Here is a 24,533-nt window from a genome sequence, read left to right as displayed (position 1 = left end):
GGCAGAAGCAGTTGAGACTGATACGTAGGCATGGCCTGGGCACATGGGTACCACCCGGTGAAACAGTAAATAGAAGATGCTAGCTAAGGGCTGATTGGCATCACTGTGCAGCCTTGTTGTAAGTAACCCCTTCTGTTGACATCTAAATTTCCAAACGAGATCCCATTATAATTGGCATGGATTTCAGGCGATCTCAAATTATAGACGATGTTACTGCACATATATATATATATATATATATATATATATATATATATATATATATATATATATATATGAGTAACAACACTGCTTTTTTAAAACAATGGACAACTCTCAGGAGTGGGTGATTCATGAACGTCAGTTATCGCGTTCCTCAAAATAGACGACTAAGAAACCGCTGCCCCGAGGGAATCTCTCCGGAGCATATTACTGGGCTAACATCTGCCTTCCATCAGTCCGGCATCAGAGAACCAGGACCTCATCCAAGAGGGGTGGGTCTTCCACTGTCGTCTTTATTTCTCGCCTCTGCCAGAAAAGCAGCTCAGAGACACTTGCGTGTGGAGGGGAAATGACAAGTATTTTGGCTGTTACTCAAGGTGGAGGGGCAGGAGAATCTATGCAAAGAGAAAGCTGTGTGGGGGAGTGCACAGGGGTAAGGCTGGGAATGAAGTCCAGGCAAGGTCTCCCGCCTTCAGTGTTCCTAGGGAGCTTTCTCTCTTAGCCAGGAAACAAAGGTACTTGTACGTTACAGTGAGGAGCAGAAGCCAACCCAGGGAGCTGCTGGAGACTATCATCTGAGGGAACTCTGTGAGAAGGGATGAAAGTTCACCGCTCCCTCCACACTTGAAACTATAGAGTTCACTTTGATTTCCGGAAACAATTGTGTTAATTAGCAAAGCCCCCTTTAAACTTAGATGATTTGTTAGTGCTTTTGTGATGCTGGAGTTTGGGCCTCGGGCCTCGTGGATGCTGGGAAAGCAAGTGCTCTTCTTCTGAGCTAGACTCTAACCTTGTTTTTACCAGTTAATATTCATTATCGTTGTGGGAATGTGTATGCGAGGGCATGCGAGTCTGTTCATGGATATGTATAAACATGAGGTCAGTCTTGGCTACCTGCTCCTCAGGAGTTGTCTACCTGAGATTGGATCTCTCACTGGGACCTGGGGCTCACAGATTAGGCTAAACTAGTGGCCAGTGAAAACAGACATCTGTCTGTCTCTGACTCCCTGGTCCTGGGATGAGAAGCGAGAGCCACCACATCTAGGTCCCCATGTGGACACTGGGTACTGAACTTAAGTCCTCATAGTCACACAGTCAATACTTTTTATACCTCCTCAGCTCCCCTTTTTAATTTTTTTGGCATAGGGTCTCTCTAAACTGTTCAGGCTAGCCTGGAATTTGCTAACCCCCTGCCTTAACCTTTCCTGTAGTTGAGAATACAAGCCTGCCCCTCCAGGCTTGGAGGAAGGAAAATCTATTCATTCCCTAGTTTGAAGCATCCTTCTTATTTGTAAGAAGGTTGGTGGGCTGGCAGTAGCTGTTGATTTTGCAATCTTCATTCAAGTTTTCTTAATTTGTCTTGAAAAAAATCGCTATTCTTACTTTCCAACATTGTTGTCTAACATGCAATTGCGCTGACATCAAAGACTTACCACGGAGCCACTCTGGAGGTCCACAAAACTACCTTCCTCATCCCGAGTACCGTTGGATAGGGTAGTACTGTTGAGAGAAGTATCATCTGGCTAAACGGAGAAACAAAACAATCACTCTTATTCAGAATTACTTCCAGTGTGTTTGTGCATTCTGCTGGCTACAGGGATGTGCAACAGATGTGAGGTTATGACTGTCTGGGTCTGGACAGCTGTGTACGGCCATTAGTGATGCACTACTGTGAGACCCTGAACACCAAGCCCTCCGGTAGATGCTGGCTTCTCCAATAGACACTCTACCACCTGCCCCATACTCTGCCTAACAGTCTCTTGGCTTATCTCTAGGGCGCTAGATATTAAATAAAATACTTCAAATTTCAGGCTCAAGTGACGCTAAGGGATTATATGGCAAATGTGGGCGGCAAGGCATAGGTAAGTATAATCTTACTCAAAGAGTTTCTGGGAAAACTAAGGTCTTCCTGATCAATAGGAAGAAGATCAGACATGGTGGTGCAAGGTTATAACCCAGCACTCATGAGACTGAGTCGGGATGATTGCGAATTGTATAACAGCCTGGGCTGCAAAGGAAGATGGGTTCTACGTGTAATCCCAATCTGCCTGTGATAAAACCACAGGTGGCAGCATGGGGCCGCCAAGTTCTGTGTCCAGTAAGAATGGTAGGTAAACTAATCCCACAGATGTTAAGGGTGGCAGACACTGAGGACCAAATCTGGTCATGTCCATGTGTCTTGTGTGTCTGTACTATAAGACCTGAGCTGCTCATGTTAAGTCTGAAAGTAGATGAAAACCACCTTGGTTTTGTTTTTTATTTGTTTTGAAATTATATCACTTTTTTTTGTAGAATTCATCAGCAATGGTACCACATATATTTTTCATTGATAAAGCTAGAAAAAGAAGATTTGAAGTTTTTTGATAGAGTGTGCAATAACTACAGAAGATATGAATTTTCTTGACTAAACAAAAGATATAAAATTGAACATGCTCGAGAATTAAAAAAAACAGAATATTTTGTTTTTTATAATTCCATTCTTGATCATTTCACTTGATCATATTTCCTCCATATGACCTAAATTCTTTAAAAATGAACAAGAGGTGGGTGTGGCAGTACACAGTCAGGGGACCCCAGCACTTAGAGGGTGGAGGTGGAAAGATGAAGAGTTCAAGTTCAACCTCAGCTACTTAGAGTTTGAAGCTAGCCTGGGCTATATGAGACCTTGCTACTCATAAATAAATAAGTAAATCAGATGACTGATAGACAGATAGATATGTATATATATCATCTATATGTCCACCCATCTTTCTATTCTATCTATCGATCGATCGATCGACCGACCGACCGACAGACCTATCTGTCTGTCTGTCTGTCTGTCTGTCTGTCTGTCTGTCTGTCTGTCTGTCTATCTATCTATCTATCTATCATCTATCTATCATCTATCTATCTATCTATCTATCTATCTATCTATCTATCATCTATCTATCTATCTATCTATCAGTCTGTCTGTCTATCTATCTATCATCTATCTATCTATCTGTCTGTCTGTCTATCTATCTATCATCTATCTATCTATCTATCATCTACCTATCTATCTATCTATCTATCATCTATCTATCTATCTATCTATCTATCTATCTATCTATCTATCATCTGTCTGTCTATCTATCTATCATCTATCTATCTATCTATCTATCTATCTATCTATCTATCTATCATCTATCTATCTATCTATCTATCTATCAATCTATCATCTATCTATCTATCTATCTATCTATCAATCATCCGTCCGTCCATCCGTCCGTCCGTCAGTCCGTCCGTTCGTCCGTCCAATCACTTCCCTCTGTCCCGAGAGCAAGCCTGCCTCCGCGGAAGTGAAACTGCACGACCCTCCCTCTGCCATTTCCCAAGTCCACTCTGCAGCCCTTCGCTGTGTTTCAGTGTCTCATCTAGTGCTCATATTCAGAACTGCAGTGTGCTCATCTGTAAGCAGGTCTATTATTAATCTTACTGATTAATTCTGCCTTTGTCATTTTGATCTCCTTAACCAAATCACTACAAATGGCAGATTTTTACAGGAAACCAATTTTCCATAGCCCTGGAATTCAGCAAAGAATTCCACAATAGAACAACTGACAGCAATTACTAGATAAAAAGCAAACAGTAAGAGAAATGAGAGGGATGGAAAGATGGATTAGTAGTTAAGAGCATTGGCGGCTCATCCAGAGGACCGGGGTTCGATTCCCAGCATCCACATGGTGGCTCACAAACATCTGTAACTCCAGTCCTAAGGAATCTGATGCCCTCTTTTGGACTCCCAGGCCACCAGGCAAACATGTGGTACACAAACATGCGTTGCAGGCAAGCACCCACACACACAAAATAAAATTAAAACATAATTAAGTAGCATAAGACAGAATTCCTAGGAAAAGACAAGAGAAACAAGCTAATAATAAAGGATAAACAAAGCAGGGGTGATGCAGGCAAATATTTAAACATGGGTGAAAACACAGACACTAGGCTGATTTCTCTCTTAAATACGGACAGTTCTTAAATGTAACCTTAGGAAAACAGAAAGCATACTGAGTCTAAATAAAATAGACTCGGTACCGTAGGGTGAGTGGGCTACTTGCACAAGAGAGGTGTCAGAGACGGCACAGGGAAAGATACGTGAGAGAGAAACAGTGACCCAGCTTTTCGGGAAATAGGACATCATCATCCTCTCTCTGATTCTGTACTGGGGAGAGGGCTTGCCTGCTCCACCCACCCCCTCTACACACCCTAAAGCTAAGTGCTGTGAACACAAACAATTCTGCCTCTGGAGAAACTGAATCTACAGAGGAAACATATGACAATTTCCTACATGAATCAACGGAAAAAAATCAATAAGTCCAGTTCTACAGGAGACCTTACAGAAGCATTTCACCGCCATGAGGGCTGAGCTCTCCCTAGGTGGATGTGTGTGGCGGCTTCCCTTTGTTTAGCGGAGGCCTTTGGTTCACAGTGCTGAGGAGAGTGGGCTGGGGGCGCGGGGGTCTGGGAAGCAGACAAAAAGACATCCTAGGATGGCACACTCGACCAGAGGCGCTCCAATCACTGGAAGCTCCACCCTAGGACTCTCTCTAGCTGCCACCCAGTCGGAGTGCTCCGGTTCCCTTAGCAGAGGGTGCTCAGCCAGGGGTAAATCCTTCTCTGTTTGCGCCACTGAGCAGGCCACTCCATCAAAATTAATATGTTCTTCGCACAAAATATTTACCTCCGGAAAATTCGGGGAAAACATTAAATATTTATACCTTAGTAGACGCTTAGGATGCTCAAGAAATGTTTACATTGAGGTCAGTAATATTGTTTTCTCATGTGAGCTCACCCACAAACACCAAGAGCTAGCTGACGGCATCCTACACACACACACACACACACACACACACACACACACACACACACACAAAACCCTATTCTGGTAGTTACTTCTAACTGTAGTATTTTTGAAGATAGAATTTCACTCTCCTGGATTTTACCTATGAAATTATTCTCTGCCGAGAGCAGCAATGTGTGCTGATGCCGTGTGTGGTTGGTGCTTGTCAACCATGGGAACTGAGTGGGCTCTTGACTCAAGAGAAACATGGATGCATACTCTTTAGCTACACGATGCTATGGCGTATTGCTCATAGATGCCTGAACTGCAATCCAAAACATCTATCGACAGGTGAACAGAGATGGCAACAAGGGGCACAATTATAAAATGGACTCTGACCTGCCAGAAGGCTCTAAGTACACATTTGTAGGTCTTAAAATTATAGTTATGAGTAAAGGCAAATGCTAAAGCAGCCTTGTGTTTAAAACTCTACGTAAATGGAGATGGAGACAAGCAAAGGTGTTAATCCCAGCACGGTTTGCCTCTGAAGGAAAGAAGGGCTGTCCACTGACAAGGACGGGAAGGCTTTCCACGGATAGAGAGGCATTCTGCGGTGAGGGCCACGTTCTACGCTTTCGGTGACTGTCATTTTCTGGGAAGCACATGCGTTAAAACTAGTTGAATTACACGCCTAACGTGTGGTGTGTGATTTGTAAATTATGCCCCAGCTTCAAGAAGGCATAAAAAGAACTTGTATCCTCAAAGCTTTAAACTGTTGCTTTGGCTTAGAATGCATCGCTGTAACACTGGGCATATGAATTTAAAAAGAAGTTTTTCGTTGGGAATAAGAGAATGTTTTCTGAAATACACACAGAGTTGGGAAGCTAAATAATCACACACTTATAACCCAGGGGAGAAAATGGCAATAATTTGAAACACAGCGTTGAAGAAGTTTAGAATACACGGCAAAGAGACTAACGCAAAACTTAGCAAAGAGTGAAGTATGATTCTATGATTCAAATAAAGCAACAACCAGGTAATTTGTGTGCTAGGAGATGGACCACAAGGATTGAGGAGAAAAGCTAACTCAAGATACAATGGAAGAAAAGCTCCCGAAACTGAACAGAGCGGGAAAGACTCACGAAGGCGCATCAGAATGAATTAAATAGAACCAAGGTCTTTGTCAAAGTTCAGAATCCAGAAAAAAAATGAAAAATTCATAATATCCAAGAAATAAAACAAAAAGTTTAAATAAGATACCCCGATAATTTACTTTTAAGGGAATAGAGTCTAAGCAAGTACAGGGGAGAAAATCCCTATAACCTAGTAAAGATATTACAGACTGACTACGGAAAATAAGAAAAATTCCTCTGTGCAGGTAGGTTTTCTAGGGAAAGTGAGGCTTTATGTTGAATACAGACAACCAGGAGGCTGATGCCCCTGGGTAAACATCAGCTTGGTTTCCTAACCACAGGGCTGGGACAGGGACTCACCCTACCAGTTGAGGGGCATCATGGAGAGGCAGTCAGTTAGACCCCAGGCTAAAGTCACCATTGTGTTGTTTGTAACTGCACCAGCTTTGATTTTTTTTATCGTCAATCTCTTAATCTGTGATTAAAACAAACTCCTACTTGTTTAAATCAAGGTTCCTTAGACTTCCTTTCCTAGGAAACACACATAGATGCAACCAATGCCTCTCAACAGATGGCACGATTGTATTTTGCCATGAATTATAAAACAATGGCAAGTGTTGAGTTTGATTTTTTCCATTTAAGACATTGGCAGTAAACTAGACTGACTGCTTTGCCTTTTAAATAAACTAGCATCTTCAATGAATATTTCATCTCTGTCGACCGAATACAAGAAAAATACCTTCATTTATCTCTATGGGACGTGACTTGTAGACTAGGAATTTGATGATAGCAGTTGGATTGTAAATCCTTTTAAGAACCAAACTTAGTGCCACTTGTCATTCAGCGTCAAAAATCAGCCAAGTGCAACCAATGAACAGCCATTCATGCATGCACTGTAAGCAACGTACTGCAGAGTAAATATCTGTGCCAGTACTGAGACCGCAAGACTCCCTATGCACTTTAACCAGTGGATTGAGATATAGCTCATTTATAATTACCTACATAACTAAACTCAAATACAGAATATATACTAAACATATAATTTGATGAAATTAATTTAATAAATTTTGATCAAAACTTAGCTCCTACGGAATTAGTCATTACTACAATCGAGATGATGAATGCCACCAGCATCCCAAAATATGCTCATACCCTTTAGGGAATCTGTAACGTTCCCTCCTTTCCTTTAGCTCATCTCCCCAGGAAATCACCAATGACGTCCCTAGGAAGTCTCCGTCACTGTGGGTTAGCTCATATTTTTGTATTTTTACATAAATCGAATGTTTTGCCTGGCTTCTTTCACGTGGTATTAGTTGGAGACCCATCCATGCCGTGGATGTGCAGCAAGCAGAAACAGATGTGAGAAAAGATCCAGGAAGCCACCAATGGAGGCACAGTTCTCTGCTCCCCAGTAACGGAGCCCTGGCTACTGCCCTATTCTTACTTGAGTCTTCCCTCTTGGGTGTGAGGGGAGAACAGAAGGGCTCGCAGGAGATGGAGAACAGGAAATGGAGGGGAATGAGAAAACCAAAAGAAAATTCAATCACCGCGTTCCCGAGTTATGTGTCTGTTTTATCGAACACGCAGTCAATTACATGATTACCTATTAAACTTGGCTCATTCGCTGCTGGATATTTTTCTTAGGAACTGATGAAAAGTAGTCAGGTGTGCTAACAGATGTGGCTGTCCAACCACCCCCAGTCACACTGCACTAGTCTAAAGTTTAGCATGCCTGTCTTGAAGAAATGGCTTCACCTTAATCCCCATGCATTCTTCCATTACTCACCAGAGGGCCACTTGTTTTGGTAACTCCTGGCAGCTCTTTTTCCTCCTTGGTGCCGTCCAACTGGGTAGCACGGTCACAAGAATCACTAGACTAAGGAAAACAAAGAGATTCATTTTCCTTCAGCTCGTCACTGCAAACATGGCCATGTATGTCACTCTGCATCACAACAGAGCTCATACACATGTGTGTGATTTGTAAAGGTACACAAAGACACGCAGAGTTCACGGCTGCTTGTGTGTTGATACAGCACTTACCAATTCATCGACGATCATAATACTATAATTGGGCTCTACCAGAATTATTTCACAGCCAGACACAGCTAGCTGCCTGCCTACTTCCTCGTTTCTTCCTTGAGTGTATGGACGTCATGATTTGCTCTATGATCCTACTTGTTCAACTAAAGACTCAGTGTTACCGGCAATGATTACATATAGCAGGAAGAATACTCTGGGGACACACATCCTATGAATACCATGCATTCACCTCAATGCTGGGGAGAGCAGAACGGAAAGAGGAAAGATGGCGGATTCATGCCTGGCTGTCATGGCACCGCTGGCCTTTCAACCGTGAGTTTCTCATGCAAAGCGTAAGCCTTTACCCCTTTCCCCCTCTTTTTTAATTTTTTAATACAATCTTTTCTCATTTTACACAGCTATCCCCATTCCTACTCCCTTCCCTCCTCCCACTTTCTCCACCCCCCCTTTCCACCTTCCCATCCACGCCTCAGAAAGGGTAAGGCTTCCCATGGGGAGTCAACAGAGTCTAACACTTCACTTCCAGGCAAGACCAAGGCTCCCCACCCCCATATCTAGGCTGAGCAAGGCATCCCTCCATAGAGAATGTGCTTCTCGATGCCAGTTCAAGCACTAGGGATGAATCCTGCTCCCACTGCAGTGGCCTCACAGGCTGTCCAAGACTCACAACTGTCCCCCACACTCAGTGGGTCTAGTTTGGTCCTATGCAGGTTCCCCTGCTATCAGTCCAGAGTCAGTGAGCTCACTAGCTCAGGTCAGCTGTTTCTGTGGGTATCACCATCATGGTCTTGACCCCTTTGCTCATATTATCGCTCCTCCCTCTCTTGGGCTGGTCTCAGGTAGCTCAGCCCAGTGCTTCATCGTAGATCTCTGTATCTACTTCCATCAGTTGCTGGCTGAAGGCTCTATGATGCCAATTAAGGTAGTCATCAGTCTGATAACAGGGGAAGGCCAATTTAGGTGTTCTCTCCACTGTTGCTTAGATTCTTAGCTGAGGTCATCCTTGAGGATTCTTGGGATTTTCCCTAGGGCTGGGTTTCCTGATAGTACTTTAATGGCTCCCCCAATCTCTCAGGGATAACCAGTCTATAGTCCACAACCCCAGAGAAATTAGGAAACAAGGAGAACCCTAAGAGAGACATGCATGGATATCCCTGGGAAGGGGAAACAGACAAGATCTCCTGCGAAAATTGGGGGGGGGGGAGGGAAGAGAGAGGAGAGGAGAAGGGTAGGGAGGAGGAGAACATGAGGGAATGAGATGTTCAGAAACGGGGGACGGACAGTGAGGGAGAGAAAGGAAAGAGATATCTTGATTGAGGAAGCCATTAAAAGCTTTTATTCTTTAAGGATACAGCTGCCTGATAAAAACACACTGCTTTCAAACTGGGCTTACAGAAAATGTGTGATATTTGTCTTTTTGAGTCTGGACTATTTCACATAACAGCCCAATCTTCATCTTCCATCTGTTTCCTGTAAAGGACACAATTCTAGGGGCTGGAGAGATGGCTCAGTGGTTAAGAGCATTGCCTGCTCTTCCAAAGGTCCTGAGTTCAATTCCCAGCAACCACATGGTGGCTCACAACCATCTGTAATGGGGTCTGGTGCCCTCTTCTGGGCTGCAGACATACACACAGATGGAATATTGTATACATAACAAATAAATAAATATTTAAAAAAGGACACAATTCTATGTCTTAATGACTGAATAAAACCTCATGTATATAGTAATAAATAAATAAATAACTGACTTATATCTGTATTCCACAATGGTTTATATGTTCTTGTCAAAGAGCTCTCTCTCTCTCTCTCTCTCTCTCTCTCTCTCTCTCTCACACACACACACACACACACACACAATTAAGAAATCAGTATTAGACTGAGGACTTCATAAACTCATAGTACTGAACCAAATATTCTATCCCCACCCACCAGATACTGGAAACTCTCCAGTTTTCATGACATCTGAAGTACCAAGTGTTCTGTTTGGGATGGACAGAGCCACAGGCCTCACCTATATGGTCTAAGACTCAGCAGCATTTCCCTTAAGGACACCATACCAGTAAGATGCAAATGCTGATTCTATGGTTGAGTTGGCTTTCTGAAACATCAAACATACTAGACATTATAGAAATCTGAAGCCATTCTGTTGAATCTTAGGAAATGCCATTTTCGTAAGCCTTCCCCAAAGCATATACAGCAGGTGCATAAGAAAAGCACTGGTTTGTAAATGGCAGCTGCTGAAAAGGAAGCAGAGGGAGCTCTGGTCAGGGTGAAGCGTGAGCACACATACATACATACATACATATACACATATACACATACCACAAACACATACACATACATTCACACAACACACATACACATATATATACACACAATACATACAACACATACATATACACAACACACATATACATATACACACAACACACATGCACACATATACATATACAAACATCACACACACATGCCACACACATACACACATAACACACCTACACACAACACACATATACATATACACACAATACACAAACAACACACACATAACACACACACACACCCACCCATGCCACACCTGGTCACTGGTAATAAGATACTATATGAGCACATGATGGGTCTGCAGAGGCAGGGGGATCTGGAGCTCAAGGCCACCATTGGTGAGTTTGAGGCCAGCCTAGGCTTTGGAAAACTCTGCCTCCAAAACAAAATAACAGAACCTAAATGGCACTGGGATCATCACAGTGGTCCACCAACACTCAGAAACGGATAGAAATTCCTAGAAAACTAGTTGGTAATGTTACAGGCATCCTGAGCCTAAGAATGACAGAATACAACACTGCTTTTAAGCAAAAGAGAAATCCATAAAAATCAAACAACGAAACAAGCCCAGAGTGAAGAACAGGAAGGGCAACTGGGCACTCACAGGACGACTGACAGCAGAGAGGCCACCTTGTAACCCGTTGCCAGCCCTGAGGTACGAGCAGAAGCCCATGGCTACATGTACTCCCAGAGGCACCCAAGTGAAGCGTGCTGACATCCTTTGGTGGCTCAGGTGTCCCTGCTAAGGACCGAGCAGACAGCACTATCAGGTCACTCTAGAATTCTAAGAAAAACATGAAGGGGGAAAAAAAGCAAAATACTAGTTTATGTGGGATGGGGAAGAAATTAAATCATTTTCTTCTCTCTCTCAGCCCAACTGTCCCATGGTTGGCCAACTCTCTCAAAGAGCAGTTGTTGGAACTTAGTCCCCAACACAGTAGTATTCAAAAAGCTGTGCAGGACCTTGACGCTCTTATTCCAGGAGTGGGACTGGTACTCTGAGAGTGGGTTCCTCAAGAAAGGAGGAATGTGTCCTCTGCAGCTTCTCCTGTCTCACTTCCCTACCACGGACGACACAGCACGAAAGTCTACACCAGCTGCTCGGCCAGTCCTTCTTCGTGGCCCTTCAGCTTTGGTAATGTTCCTTCCACCCTTGAAAGCTGGGAGAAATAAATCTCTGTTCTATACACATGGCCCAGGGTGTGGGCATTCCTTTCTAACAATATAAAATGGTAAAAATCGAAGAAAATATGGTTACCAGTTCTGACGAAAACAGATTGAGAGAAAAACAGTTGATAAGGGTTTAGTAATTTCTGAGAGACTGGGAGGCCACTGCAGCCTCACATTCGGAGCTATCACCACAAATGAATAAACAGAAATCAGTAAAACTTGAGGTACCATTCTGAGTTAACAGTGTGACTGGTAATTTTTAAAATCAACATGAACAGGGAAAATCTTTTTTTTTTTTTCCAACGAGTGACACTAGGTATATCAGCCACATTCCAGGGAAGGCCCCCTGCTCAAGAGGAGCTGGTCAACAGAAGTCAGACTACATGTTTTTAGTGACTTTTTCTTATGCTTGTGTTTTTGTTTTTGAGAGAGAAAAAAAAAAACATGAGTTAGGTCTGGGGAAGGCTGAGAAGAGCTTGTGGGAAGGAAAGAATATGATGAAACATATGACATTCATCAAAGAATAAATAAAATACAAACAAACCCATGGGTGCTATAATCTTTCATTGCAAAAATTAGAATTAAGAAGCCAGCAGATGATAGAGATGTAGTCTATTAGCATGCAAGACAAACATAAAAAGACACTGAAAGTACAAGACATAATTCAAGAAAAATGTAATTTTGATCCAAGTGCAGAAAAGGAGAAATAATGAGAATGTTTAGAATTCACAGAAATCTTTTGCAAAAACTCAAAGCTGACTATTGACAGAATGAAAATGATAGTTTAGTGTCCCAGCAATAAATACAAACTTCTGAAGCTTGTAGAAATATATAAATGAAAGTGGGACATAAATAATGGGAATAGAACGTAGAGGGCCATAAAATTCCAGAAATTTAAATTGAGTGCCAATCCACAAATTCCTGAAGGATATGAATTTTAGCACTTTCATAATCATTGGCTGGAGGAGGAGACCTGGTCGGTCATCCTCATCAACTTGGATCACGAAGCCAATATGGACAAGTTCAACAGAACCACCATATACGGGCTGCCATGCACGCTTCAGCATCGCCAGGGCAGAAATTTCATTCCTTGTTTTTTTAAGACAGTGATGGGTTTGGAGCGATGGAGCCAGGAGGGCCTGCGGTGGGAGAGTGGAAGAGTGCGGCCAGAGTCTCCCTTAGTCCCGCTTCAGCGCGATGGCCTGAAGGGACCGGAGTATCCCAGCTGGAAATCCGCTGGAAGAAACCTGCTCTGGAATCACTGCGTTACACTAACGTTAGATAGTAAAAAGAGAAAGAAGAAAGAAATGAGCATGGCTTAGCGGAGTCAGGGCAGGAAGAGCAGAGAAGGGTAAACACCAGAGCGCTAATGTCCTTCTTGGGCTGACACGCTCATGTCACAGTTGGTCTACTCAATGGACAGCGGCTATCGCCCAGCTACTGGGAAAAACTAAAGAGCTTGGGGAAAGCAAAGAGGACTTGGGTGTCCTGGCTGGGTGTGGGCTGTGGAAGACTTTCCGCACAGAGGGCGTAATAGAGAGCTTGCTGCCAACCTGACTGACTTATAGCAGGGAGGGCTTGATACTTTTGTGAGAAATGTAATCAGAGTGGAAAAAATTAGGGACAATTTTACAAAAAACAGTACTGTTTCCAGTACCAGCTGACTGCACTGCCCTCCAGACACATAAATTCAGAGCAGCCAGAACTCAGCTGGACACATGCAGACCACACAACAGAACACTCAATGGGACCAAGAGCCAGCCACAAGTCAGTGCCAGATGTACCAGCTCTTATCAAATAGAGGCTGAACAACAGTAGGTCCTACAGACCCCACTACCACCATAAGTCTTCAGAGACCAAGGCAGGGTCGGTCTAAGGGAAAAGAGTCGTCTGCCTGTGTCAGGAAGGGGTGGAGAGCAGACAGACAGACATAATAGCAGACAGACAGACACGAGAGCAGAAAGACAGGCGACAGACATGCTATGCAGTATTGCAGTTGGTGGAGAGCAGACAGACAGACATGAGAGCAGAAAGACAGACATGCTCTACAGTATCGTAGTTGGCCAGGGCAGATTTTCTGAGCCATGAACTCAAGTATACCCAGGTCCTTCCTCGATCCCACCGCAGGGCATGGCTTGAAGATGGCTCAAGACTCATGCCAGATGGCACAGATCGTAAAATAAAGCTGTGAGCTGACAGGGTTTCCTGGGTGGCTACATGTTCACATTCGCCTTCTTTGAGACTGTACTAACATGGATCAGATGCTAAACTGTGGGAGTAAGTTTAGTGCTGGAGTGTGTAACATGTTAAGAGACCCTGGCTTCAGCATGTGTGTGACATGTGTGAGATCCTGGTTTCAGAGAGTGTGTAACATGTGTGAGACCCTGGCTTCAGGGATTGTGTAACATGTGTGAGACCCTAGGTTTGGGGAGTGTGTAACATGTATGAGACCCTGGTTTCGGGGAGTGTTTGACATATGTGAGACCCTGGCTTCAGTGTGTGTGTAACATGTGTAAGACCCTGGCTTCAGGGAGTGTGGAACATGTATGAGACCTTGGCTTCAGGGAGTGTGTAACATGGGTGAGACCCTGGCTTCTACCCAGAAGATAATGTAAGTGTACCTAAAGTAGGCACTCAGGAACCCCATTCCCTCCCACGCAGGGTAACACCCTGGCCCCACTGCGGCACGTATGAGGAAACAAGCACCTCCCACTCCTTTGTCTCTCCCTCGTGGTATTTACACTTAGCAACAGAAATGCTACAGGTCTAATAATGAGAATTAAATTACTATTGGGTGATATGTGGAAGGCCACAAAAGAGTCACCTTTAGGAGCTTATGAAAAATCTAGCCAGCCCCACCCCCGACACAATCTCCCAACCCCCCACTCCACCCTGTACACAATCACTTTTGCACTTGGATCTGCATCAGTAATTACTAGTGCTTCGGAAGCACAGGTGGAGCGTGTGGGAGCATGTGGATTTAACTAGGAGATTACTTATTCCTTAGTTTGAATCTCTCCCCCCCCCCATTGTTTCAAAATAAATCAGCATCCTCTCCCTAGCCTGCCTGATGGCCTTTAAAAAATGACTTCTTCAAACCTCCTGACACTAATCCCTTTTACCTTACCCACGGACCATTTTCCCCCACCTGGGGACCACTGGTATCATTTCTTTGCCCATATTTGCACCCCAAACTTTTTATAAAAATGAACGGGTATACAGCAAAAATCATTTGGATACTAAGAAAAACCAAAGTGCATTTTAGCACAGAAGCGAGCTCTCCCTTCAGACTGTGCATCCATCATGGGTCGCGCGTTTCATCTGGGTACTCACAGAGACTGAGGGAGACAGCGACGGCTATGACTGCGTACATACTCAGCACTGCATTAAGCCTTGTGCCCATCAATACTGAGATCAGATTGAATTCTAGGGATGAAAACGTGCATTCTTCTTTGTAGAAGGCACTGTCAACTATTTTCCTATCCCCAGCCTGCTGTCTTCATGAACAATATCTTAATCCCCCCACACCCAGGGAGTTCCATTCCTAACATGAAAACCAAACACGAGCATCTTTGAAGCTAAGGATGATGTGGTCCTGAGCCACGAGGTAACGGGAACTCTCCCAAGAAGGATTTCCAGGAAAGTGAGTCTGGAATGATAGGGCCTTTGATGCCATTCCAGAAACTGCCAGAACGTGAATATGGCGCCTGCAATGGCCCGTCGGAGTCGTCAGCAAATCGACGGGGCCTGTACGTGGATGACAACACAGGAACGCAAAAGGAAGCCGGGTTCCTGGCAAGAAAGGGACCATCTACTTGAACTTTGCCTTCAAAGAGGAAAAACTCCTATTAGTACAACTCGCCATTTCCTGTGCTGCCGTTCTGTGCAGTCAGGGGTGCACATAAATTATACACAACACAATACATAAAAGCACACCGCATGACTGTATCTACATAGTCACTTACCAGTGAGGTACACCTTTAGCTAAATACTTACCAATTATGAAACCGGGTGTTAATTAGATTGGTTGTTCCCCCAATTAAATGTGTTGTGAAATGAATATTTACTCATGTCTTCCAAACCCTGGAGCGATGCCTTTTGGTACAGACCATGTGTTAAGCACCCTGACCCTGGCTTAGCATACCACGGCTAGCGCAAGATCCAAACACTCTGCTCCCTCACTACCGGACACCATTGGAAAACTAATTCACAGGCTATCTAGTGAAATCATAAAGTGTATTTGGGTTCATAAAAATAGTTATTCTTCAGCCTGACTGACCATATTTTCTGTTTCCAGCAAAGATTATATATTTCCTTGAAAACGAGGAGAAAAAAAAAGCACATTAATTTAGAAAGGAGCTAGTTAATTCGGACAAGAAAATTCGATCAAGTGAACAAAATGCACACACTACTGTCTCCCTCTCCTGCCAATCGAACCGAGCAACAGAAGATATAGCATTGTTTAAAAGGCTTAGCTCTGGAAGGCACTCAACATTTTACTAGCAGAAAAGAAGTTATCGGGAGTTCCTGGAAGATTAAAACTCAAAAATGATTTGGTAAGGCCTCGGCCTGGGAAAAAGCACAAAAGAAAACCGAGGAGTTAAATGCTTAGTCCCCGAGCCACAAAAATGGCTCATAGTGCAGAAAAATTGTCAGCCTGGGAAAAGGTACAAGTGACAATAAGCAGGAGTTAAGTGCTTGGTCCCCAAGCCTCCACATTCAGAGAGAAGTAGAAAAGTTTGGAATGCAGCCCAGCTCAAAAAAGGGACGAGCAGCTGAAAAACATTTTTCCTGGTAAAAGGGCCAGGCGGAGTCTTTCCTTGATTGGATGCTGAAGGACAGACTCCCGGTGCCACAGTGACCTTCACTAGCTGCTTGGTGGCTGTTCAGAGGAGGAAGTAGTGGTCTGGGCTGCAGGGAGGCTGAACTGTACCTCAGCCGGGACCTTTGGATGATAAGGACAGGAGTAGGGAAGGGGAAGTTTGCTTTGTTTGGAAAGGAAATAGAGTTCTCGGGGAAACCTTGTTGCTCAGTCATCAACTGTCACATGTCTTAAAGCAAAATGTGACAGGCGGGACACACCTGTCTACCCATGGACCGCAAATCCTTTTCTAGTAGACTTTTGGTGCCCAGTCGGGTCCATACAACTGCATGAGAAGCACATAGTCACTAACTAAAGTAATCACAAACAATCAGTCTAGTCTTCCCTGAAGAAATATACATCAACAGCCAGGGATGAAAAATCAATTTGACAATAACAATGGGAAGAGAAAACAATGACTCTAAAAATAAGTCCATCACTGGAAGGAAACTGCTCACAGAAAGGAGCAGGCGGTGGGAGGTTAGGCTTGCGCTGTCTTCAGAGTGCAAGACGGTGTTTGCAGCCAAGAAGCAGGAATAGTGCAGCTGGGCACAGAGAGTGAGGGTAGGTTGCTTCCCTGACATGTCTGAGCCACGGGTTTAATCCCTGCGCACAAAATCAACAATACCAAAGGACAGATTATTAGAATAAGAGAGACATCAAAGGAAGGGAAAATAGCCATGAACTGGTAAGTATTAAATTCTGAAAATTAACCCAAGTACAAATTCAACCATGGCCAAATTACTGACATTCACAAATTGAGGTCCAAGGGATTTTTCAAGAATCTAAAGCAAACATACAAATGAAACAAAACAAAATGAAAATGAAAACAAAACCCTGGAAATTAAAAGAGAAGAGTCAAGAGTCACAGAGGTCAGTCTGAGCCCAAGGACCAATCAACAGGGGCTCAGGAGACCATGTGCCACGGAATGAAATTTATAATAATTTAAATATTTGCTAGTGTTCAAAGTCTTCATTAAGTACAGACATGATGGATTCTGCAAGAAGGCCAAGCTGGTATAGTTTCAAACCCCAAGAATATAAATGACAATCAAAACACTTCGACTTTTAGTCAATAAAGGAGCAGGCCTGCCCTAACATAGGCATGACACCCCACAGTGACTACTCAGGACGGATGGCTGGAGATTCCCTTCCAGTTCCAAGGAAGGGGGAATTTAAGCTGGAATTCTATGAGAAAAAAAATTTCGGAAAACTGACATAATTTGAGCGTCTGTATATCAAACTGTTGAATTCATGTTGTCACCTGTTGAGCACACGGGCAAAATTATACATTTAAGATGAATACAGAATCTTCTTGTGAAACTGAGAGATTTAGGGAAGATGGCTTAGCAGGTGAGGGTTCCTGATGTCAAGCCTGATGACCTGAATTCCCTTCTCAGGACCCAAATGATAGGGGTAAAAATCAGGGAAGTTGTCCTCTGACCTCTACAAGTACAGCACACTGCAGTTCTCACACGTGCGCACACACGCCTACACATACACATGTGAGCCTGCATATGCATACAGACATATACACACACAAGCACACGCATGCACACACACACAGGGGGTTATATAATTAAAAAAGAAACTTACTGAGAAAGTGAAACGGAAAATTTTAGGCAAATATTCAGTCAATATTGGCAAACAACAACCAAAGAAAGACAATGATAAGAGAGAAAAGAGGGAGAAAGGACCAAAGCGAGAAAAGAAAGGAGGAAGAAGAGATGAACGAGGGGGATGTGCAATCAATGGCAGCAGAGGGAGAAAGGAAGGGAGGCAGAGAAAGAGGGGGAAGCAAACCAGGACAGATATGGAGCAAGGAGAGATGAGAACTTGTATTTATGTTTTTAAGCTAAGACAGGAAGTTTAAAAGGCCAGGGGCATTCCTCACAAAGTATTCACAAAAGATGCTGAAATCTTTAGGGAAAAGATCAGACCTTATATAATGGAAACATGAGGTGCTTTTTCAAAGGCTACGTTTATGTGGGTTTTTTTACATGCCCGACAAGGAACACACACAATACAAGGCTTTTTGGTTCTTCCTTTTGCCCGCGGCTACCCACCTCTTACCTTATTCCCGCTTCACTCCGAAACTGGGCTGTAACTGAAGACTAAGGCAAAGGCAGAGAGAAGGAAGGGTTCTGACATCATTATTTCTTAACTGTGTGTGTGTGTGCACGTGTGCACGTGCTGAGCTGTATCCACTGTCCTGCCAGGAAGCAGTGGTTCATAGCTGATTGCACCTGAGAAAAACGTCACTTTTTAACACTTAAAAAACCCAAGGTACAAGTGTTCTCTTCATCTGTCCCTTCAGAGAGGGTCAGAATCAAAGAAGGGGTCAGCCACAAAGGACCCCATACCTTACTGGTTTGTATTTTATTGAAATGCAATGTCCCAAGGGTACTGGTGACTTTGATGTCTACGACCACAGCCTAAGAGAAACAGTTTAAAAGAAAAACCCTGATATGTCCTCATGGTTTCAGTCCATCATGGAATGAAAGGCATTGTGGGATAGCTCAGCTATGGTGGTAGGAACATTCAGCAGAGTCTGTTTAGCTCTTGGCAAACCAGGAAGGGGTGGGTATAACCTTCAAAGGCATGTCCCTAGCGATCTACTTCTACCAGCCAGGCCCCACTCCCGAAAGGTCCCTCAGACTCCCAACAGACTACACCAAGTGAAGAACAAGCTGATGTGTCTATGTGTTGCTTTCATTGGTTCAATAAAGAAACTGTCTTGGCCCTTTTGATGGGGCAGCCCTTAGGTGGGCGGAGTAGACAGAATGGAATGCTGGGAAGGCAGTGTGGCAGATGCCATGAATCCCCTGCCTGAGAGAGACGTAGGTTAGAATCTTGCTGGTAAGCCACAGTCACGTGGTGATACACAGATTTAATAGAAATGGGTTAATCAAGATGTGAGAGTTAGCCAATAAGAGGCTAGAGCTAATGGGCCAGGCAGCAATTTAATTAGTACAATTTCTGTGTGGTTATTTTGGGGGGGCGTAAGCTAGCTGGGACGAAACAAGCAGGTCCACTCCTCCTACTACAACAAGCAGCCTAATAGGAACCAATGGAAAGCACTTCAGACAGAGGATTCAGGGCAAGCCCATAGACCCTTTCTAACTCAGCTTGTTGGAGGAGAGCCCAAGCCTTTGCCTGAAGTAGCTGGAAAGAGATTTGGCAAAGAAAGCGGGTAGGCACAGTTTTCAAGACTGTTGTATGATGACCCTGGAAACAGTAAAAAGGCAACTTCCAGGGAACTGAGTCTATCAGGATCTACTCTTCATTGGCAGGCATCTTGGCCAGGACATCTGCGGCTAAACTCTTGGCTTCAAGGTGTAGAAGCCATCTTCCCTCCATTACTGCGAGAGAGAGAAACAATAATCCTTCCACCCAGAAAGACATGGACTTCAACTAAGTCAAAAATTCAAATTTTCGGAACTCACAATGCTCAACAAGTCATAGTATCACAGGCAACATGACATTCTTCTGTTCAACACACACGCTCCAAGTCACATGTGATTGTTTAGATTTAGACTGATTAAGATTATAGAAAATATAAATTTCAGTTAACCTGCTTGTTGCAAACATGATGGAGTCTGTCATATTAGAATAGAAACAAACCACTGCTATCATCTAGAAAGTTCTGAAAGATGGTATTATTCTATGATATTATCACAGATGCATATGTTAACTAGGTATATGCAAATATCCTGGCAATACCCTTTATGATGACTATATCTAAGAAGAAAATACAAACAACCTGAAAAGACTGAAATTGGAGACATCATCCATGATCACTATCTATGGTGGTTTAAGTAAGAATACCCTCCCATTGGTTCATATATTTGAACACTTAGTTGCCAGGGAGTGGCACTGTTTGAGAATGATTAGCTTTGTTGGAGTGGGTGTGACCTTGTTGGAGAAAATGTGTAGCGGGGAGTGGGTTTGAAGTTTCAATCCCCAAACTAGACCCACATATCTCTCTCACCTTTGGTATAGATGAAAAGTTTCTGTCCTGCCCAGTCCCGTAGCTGTTCAGTCCCAAATAAACACACAGAGGCTTATATTAATTATAAACTGTTTGGTCTATTGTTTAGGCTTAATACTATCTCTTATGACTTAAACTAGCCCATAATTCTTATCTATGTTTAGCCATGTAGCTTGGCACGTTTTCTCAGTAAGGCATTCTCATCTTGCTCCCTCGGCTTCTGGATGACAATCACTTTCTGCCTTTCCTCGTCCCAGAATTCTCTTAGTCTGGCCTCCCCGCCTATACTTCCTTCCGGGATACTGGCCAATCAGCGTTTTATTAAACCAATATGAGTGACAAATCTTTACAGCGTACAAGAGCATTCTCCACAGCATGTGGCCTGCAGATCAGTATGTAGCTCTCATCCACTGCTCCAGGGCCAAGCGTGTGTCATGTTACCTGCCATGATGACAATGGACTAAACCACTCAAATGCTTAGTAAGCCCCCAATGGAAAGCTTTCTTTTGTAAGAGTATCTTGTCATGGTGTCTTTTCACACCCTAACTAAGGCACTAGCTGACATCCTTGATATCTTCAATTATAAGACGACAGAAGCTGCGCTGGAACAGAAAAGAAACCTAAGTCAGATAGACGGACTGAACTGCCCCTCAGGCAGAAGAGCACAGTGCCAAATTTCTTTTATTCCGTGTAATCATCAACCCACAGTCCCATGAATCCTCTCCAGATAGCATCAGGGAAGGTTTCGTGCACACGGAACTCACTGAATAAATACCTGCTACGCCAAGCCACACTGCCACGGAACTGTTAAATGGCTCAGTGAGAAGGAAGAAGCGCACTAGAAGAACACCTTCAGTCCAGCTGACGTAGGTGGCGTGGGCGTGACTAATGGTGTGTGTGGGGGGGGAACCGTGGCAACACAACTACTGTGGACAAGGTGGAACTCCAATCAGCCACTTCTCACAAGAACCGCGACACTTCCCTCTGTTTGCAACCACTCATTTAATTGGTTCCCGTGTCTTCTCGTTTTATCAAAGTAAATTTTCTGAACCTAAAGGCTACTCTACTCATTTCCCTACCCCCATTTAAAACGATCCACTTGGACTTGCTTACAAGGCCTCAGGTATGTCCCTGCCCCCCCCTCCCCTTCCCGTGCCTTCCACAGAATTTACATTCAAGGCTTAGCTTCAGGTAAGGCCCTGAGCCTCCTAACTCTAAAGGTTCACACCACTATCAAGGAAGTTGCAGAGTAACCTCAACAGAGAAGGGAGTAACCTTGGTGTGCAGGGAAATGCAGCCATGAAGAAAATGACTGATTGGTCAGGCTCTGGTCTACAGGATGCATTGCAGCCTTGCTCTTTCTTGGCTCTAGCTCCCTCTGAGAGTGAGGATGAAACCAGACTCATCTGAGATGCTTCGCCATCTCTGCCACACCCTCCCACCCTGAGATCAAAGCAAACTCCTTTGGAATCAAACTTGCTACATACGGGAGATTCGCTGACTCCAAAGACGTCTCTAACGTCCCTGACGGGTTGCTTGTTCTTCTTCCTCAGCGTCTGGGTATACGTGTTGTATCTCTTTTTCACGGCAGCGGCTTGGGTGCGAGTCAGCGTCGACAGGAGGGCTTTGCCATCTTCCTCTTCGTTCCCAGAGATCAGGGTTGACAATCCCACATCTTGTAGCCACTCTGCTTCAAGTTCTCCTTCTGGAAACAGCACAAGCAAGGGGAGGTTAGGGTCATTTCTAGAGGAATATTGGTGCATGCAGCTCGTCTCTGGGTATCCCAGACACTCAGGAGCATCCAGAAACTGTATAGGTATCTTCCCGTTGTCACTCTGAGACAAGGTCTTTAACTCATGATCTTCCTGCCTCTCCCTCCAAATGCTGGGATTGCAGCAGGTGCCACCATGGCCAGCTAAGGCTGTCTTTTCTTCTGCAGTAATTATGAAAGAATAAATGAAAAGTTTAAGTTCTTTCTTTTTACATAAGTAAAATCATAAAATGCTGCCTGTAGAGTAAGGTTATGTGGTAACTATGAAAAGCAGTTTTCCTTGCTAGAAGGTTAAAGATAAGCCATGTTGGGACTTCCAATTAAAAAAAAAAATAGATAAAATAGGACGTTATTTTACTAAAATCATAACAGAAAAAGCATGGCTTAGCAAGACACAAACAGCTCTTCGGTCACTCAAATGCAGCTTCAAATCCACCACTTAGCAGCTGACTGACATTGGAAAATGTTGTCTAGAGCCCTCAATCTCCCCTCAGCAAATGAGCACCTAGCATTTCCCTTCCCTTATGGGGCTCCAGTACCCATTAGAAACACAGGATGAACTTTCTCCCATCAGAAGTGGGGCTCAGTCATCACTGACAGAGTTTCAATTTTCTCTGTCTTTCCAAAGCCTCAATATGGTTGTCACACCATCTTCTGTTGACCAAGCCATGCAGGGAGGACTAGAGGCATCCTACCAGACTGTCCTTACAGATTGTACAGACAAGACCTCCGGGCCCACCTCTGTCACACCCTCACTCCACAAAGTGAAAACTCGCTTGCTCTAAACCCACTAATTTGAATCCTGGACCCCAGTTAGGGTTTTGTCCCACATAATCCCACCCTCTAGATTTCTATCTACTGCTGAGTATAAGGGTCTGTATGTCCTCTTCTCTTCCCTTTGACACTGAAAGATATTCTGAACTTTTCTTGCTGGGATATAAAGATAATAAGCTATTTCGGTTAATCCATGTGTCTTGTTGCCTCTTTGCATTCCCTGACCGACAAGCTGGACATAAGTCAATCCTGAGAGCAAGGGAAATCTGCTAATGGAAACAAGTATTTGTGTGGTTTGCTCTGGACACTTAGCCATCAAGCCACCCACCAAGATGAAGTACACGGTGGAAGGCACAGCAATGACATCCACCCCCACCCGCCCAGACCTCCATCAGGGCAGGGCCACAGTGTATAGCCTGCCCTGAGAGAGAACACAGTGCTCATGTAGAAGCATATACCACTACAGGGATAGCAATAGAAATAGCATGCAGCCATGAGGATACTCTTTGTTTGAGAAACTATTTATGAATTTGGCAAAGGACCTGGGGTAAAATATTTAATAGCTGTTCATTTTCCTGATACTCTGAACATGTGACAATCTGTCTATTTTTCAGAAGGCAATTCAGAACCCGAGGCTCATCTGTGAGCATTAATTAGTACGGCAAACAAAGCGGATCAAAGTTGAAGGGTAACATATCCTGTGCAGAAAATCCACTGCGCACACTTCCCTGGGAACTGTGCTAGCAGGCTTATTGCGAGCAAGGGCTGTTTGATGAGCAGATTAGACTGACATGTAAACACGCCTCCCAGCCCCAGCCTGAGCGCCCTCAACCCTGCTTATGCTCTTGCATCATCTGCATAAACAGACGCGCCGAGCGTGCTTTCGGAGGCCCATTTCCTAACTTGGCAAAGGTTTTATTGACTACTGTGCTTTTCTTACTTGGCTGCTCTGTAAACTGCCCCTTTCAAAGAAATGAAATACCAGCTCCGATGTGAGACGAGAATGCTTGGACCAGGGTGAGGTCAAACCTGGGAGGACTTGGAAGGCCTTCTTTTACTTAAGCCTTGGGTAAGGCTATCATGTCTCAAGACGAAGTCAGAAAAACGAATGGACATTAACGTTTGAAAACATTGGACTGTCTTTCTCACCACTTACGTGAGGAAAAACGAAAGAAGAGCAGAAACAAACAACAGGGATAACATAAACCATGGGAACTGATGGTTCACAACCTCAGACCTTTCCTCAGGGCAAAACATAGCTAGAATGCTTTTCTAGGTGAGAAATGTCCACAGCAGACACTGATGTGATTCATGTTTGCTGAGTTAGGAAGGATGAAGTCTTGTGGTCTCTCCTCAGCTATTGCGTCTATGTTGGCAATCCAGAACACCCCAGCCATTTTAGCCCCTGCATCCAACTCAGTATCGATTCCACTCTATCAATCATGCTCCGTACAACACACTCAAGCCTGAGT

At 43.9% G+C, this 24,533-nt stretch overlaps 1 protein-coding gene across 4 annotated transcripts in view; it reads right to left on the bottom strand.

The window, feature by feature from the left end:
• Arhgap28 (Rho GTPase activating protein 28) overlaps nt 1-24,533 on the bottom strand; it is a 166,565-nt gene that overhangs the window by 39,258 nt on the left and 102,774 nt on the right. For all 4 annotated transcript variants that reach the window (XM_038315332.1, XM_038315334.1, XM_038315333.1 and 1 more), the window contains exons 3-5: nt 22,004-22,221; nt 7,919-8,008; nt 1,635-1,724 (exon numbers count right to left, since the gene is read on the bottom strand). In XM_038315332.1, coding sequence (XP_038171260.1) covers nt 1,635-1,724; nt 7,919-8,008; nt 22,004-22,221 — 398 coding nt within the window. The remainder of the gene's footprint in view (nt 1-1,634; nt 1,725-7,918; nt 8,009-22,003; nt 22,222-24,533) is intronic.

This window comes from Arvicola amphibius, chromosome 18 (genome assembly GCF_903992535.2).
Source record: "Arvicola amphibius chromosome 18, mArvAmp1.2, whole genome shotgun sequence".
NCBI lineage: Eukaryota > Metazoa > Chordata > Mammalia > Rodentia > Cricetidae > Arvicola > Arvicola amphibius.
This window is presented reverse-complemented; position numbering and strand designations above follow the sequence as displayed.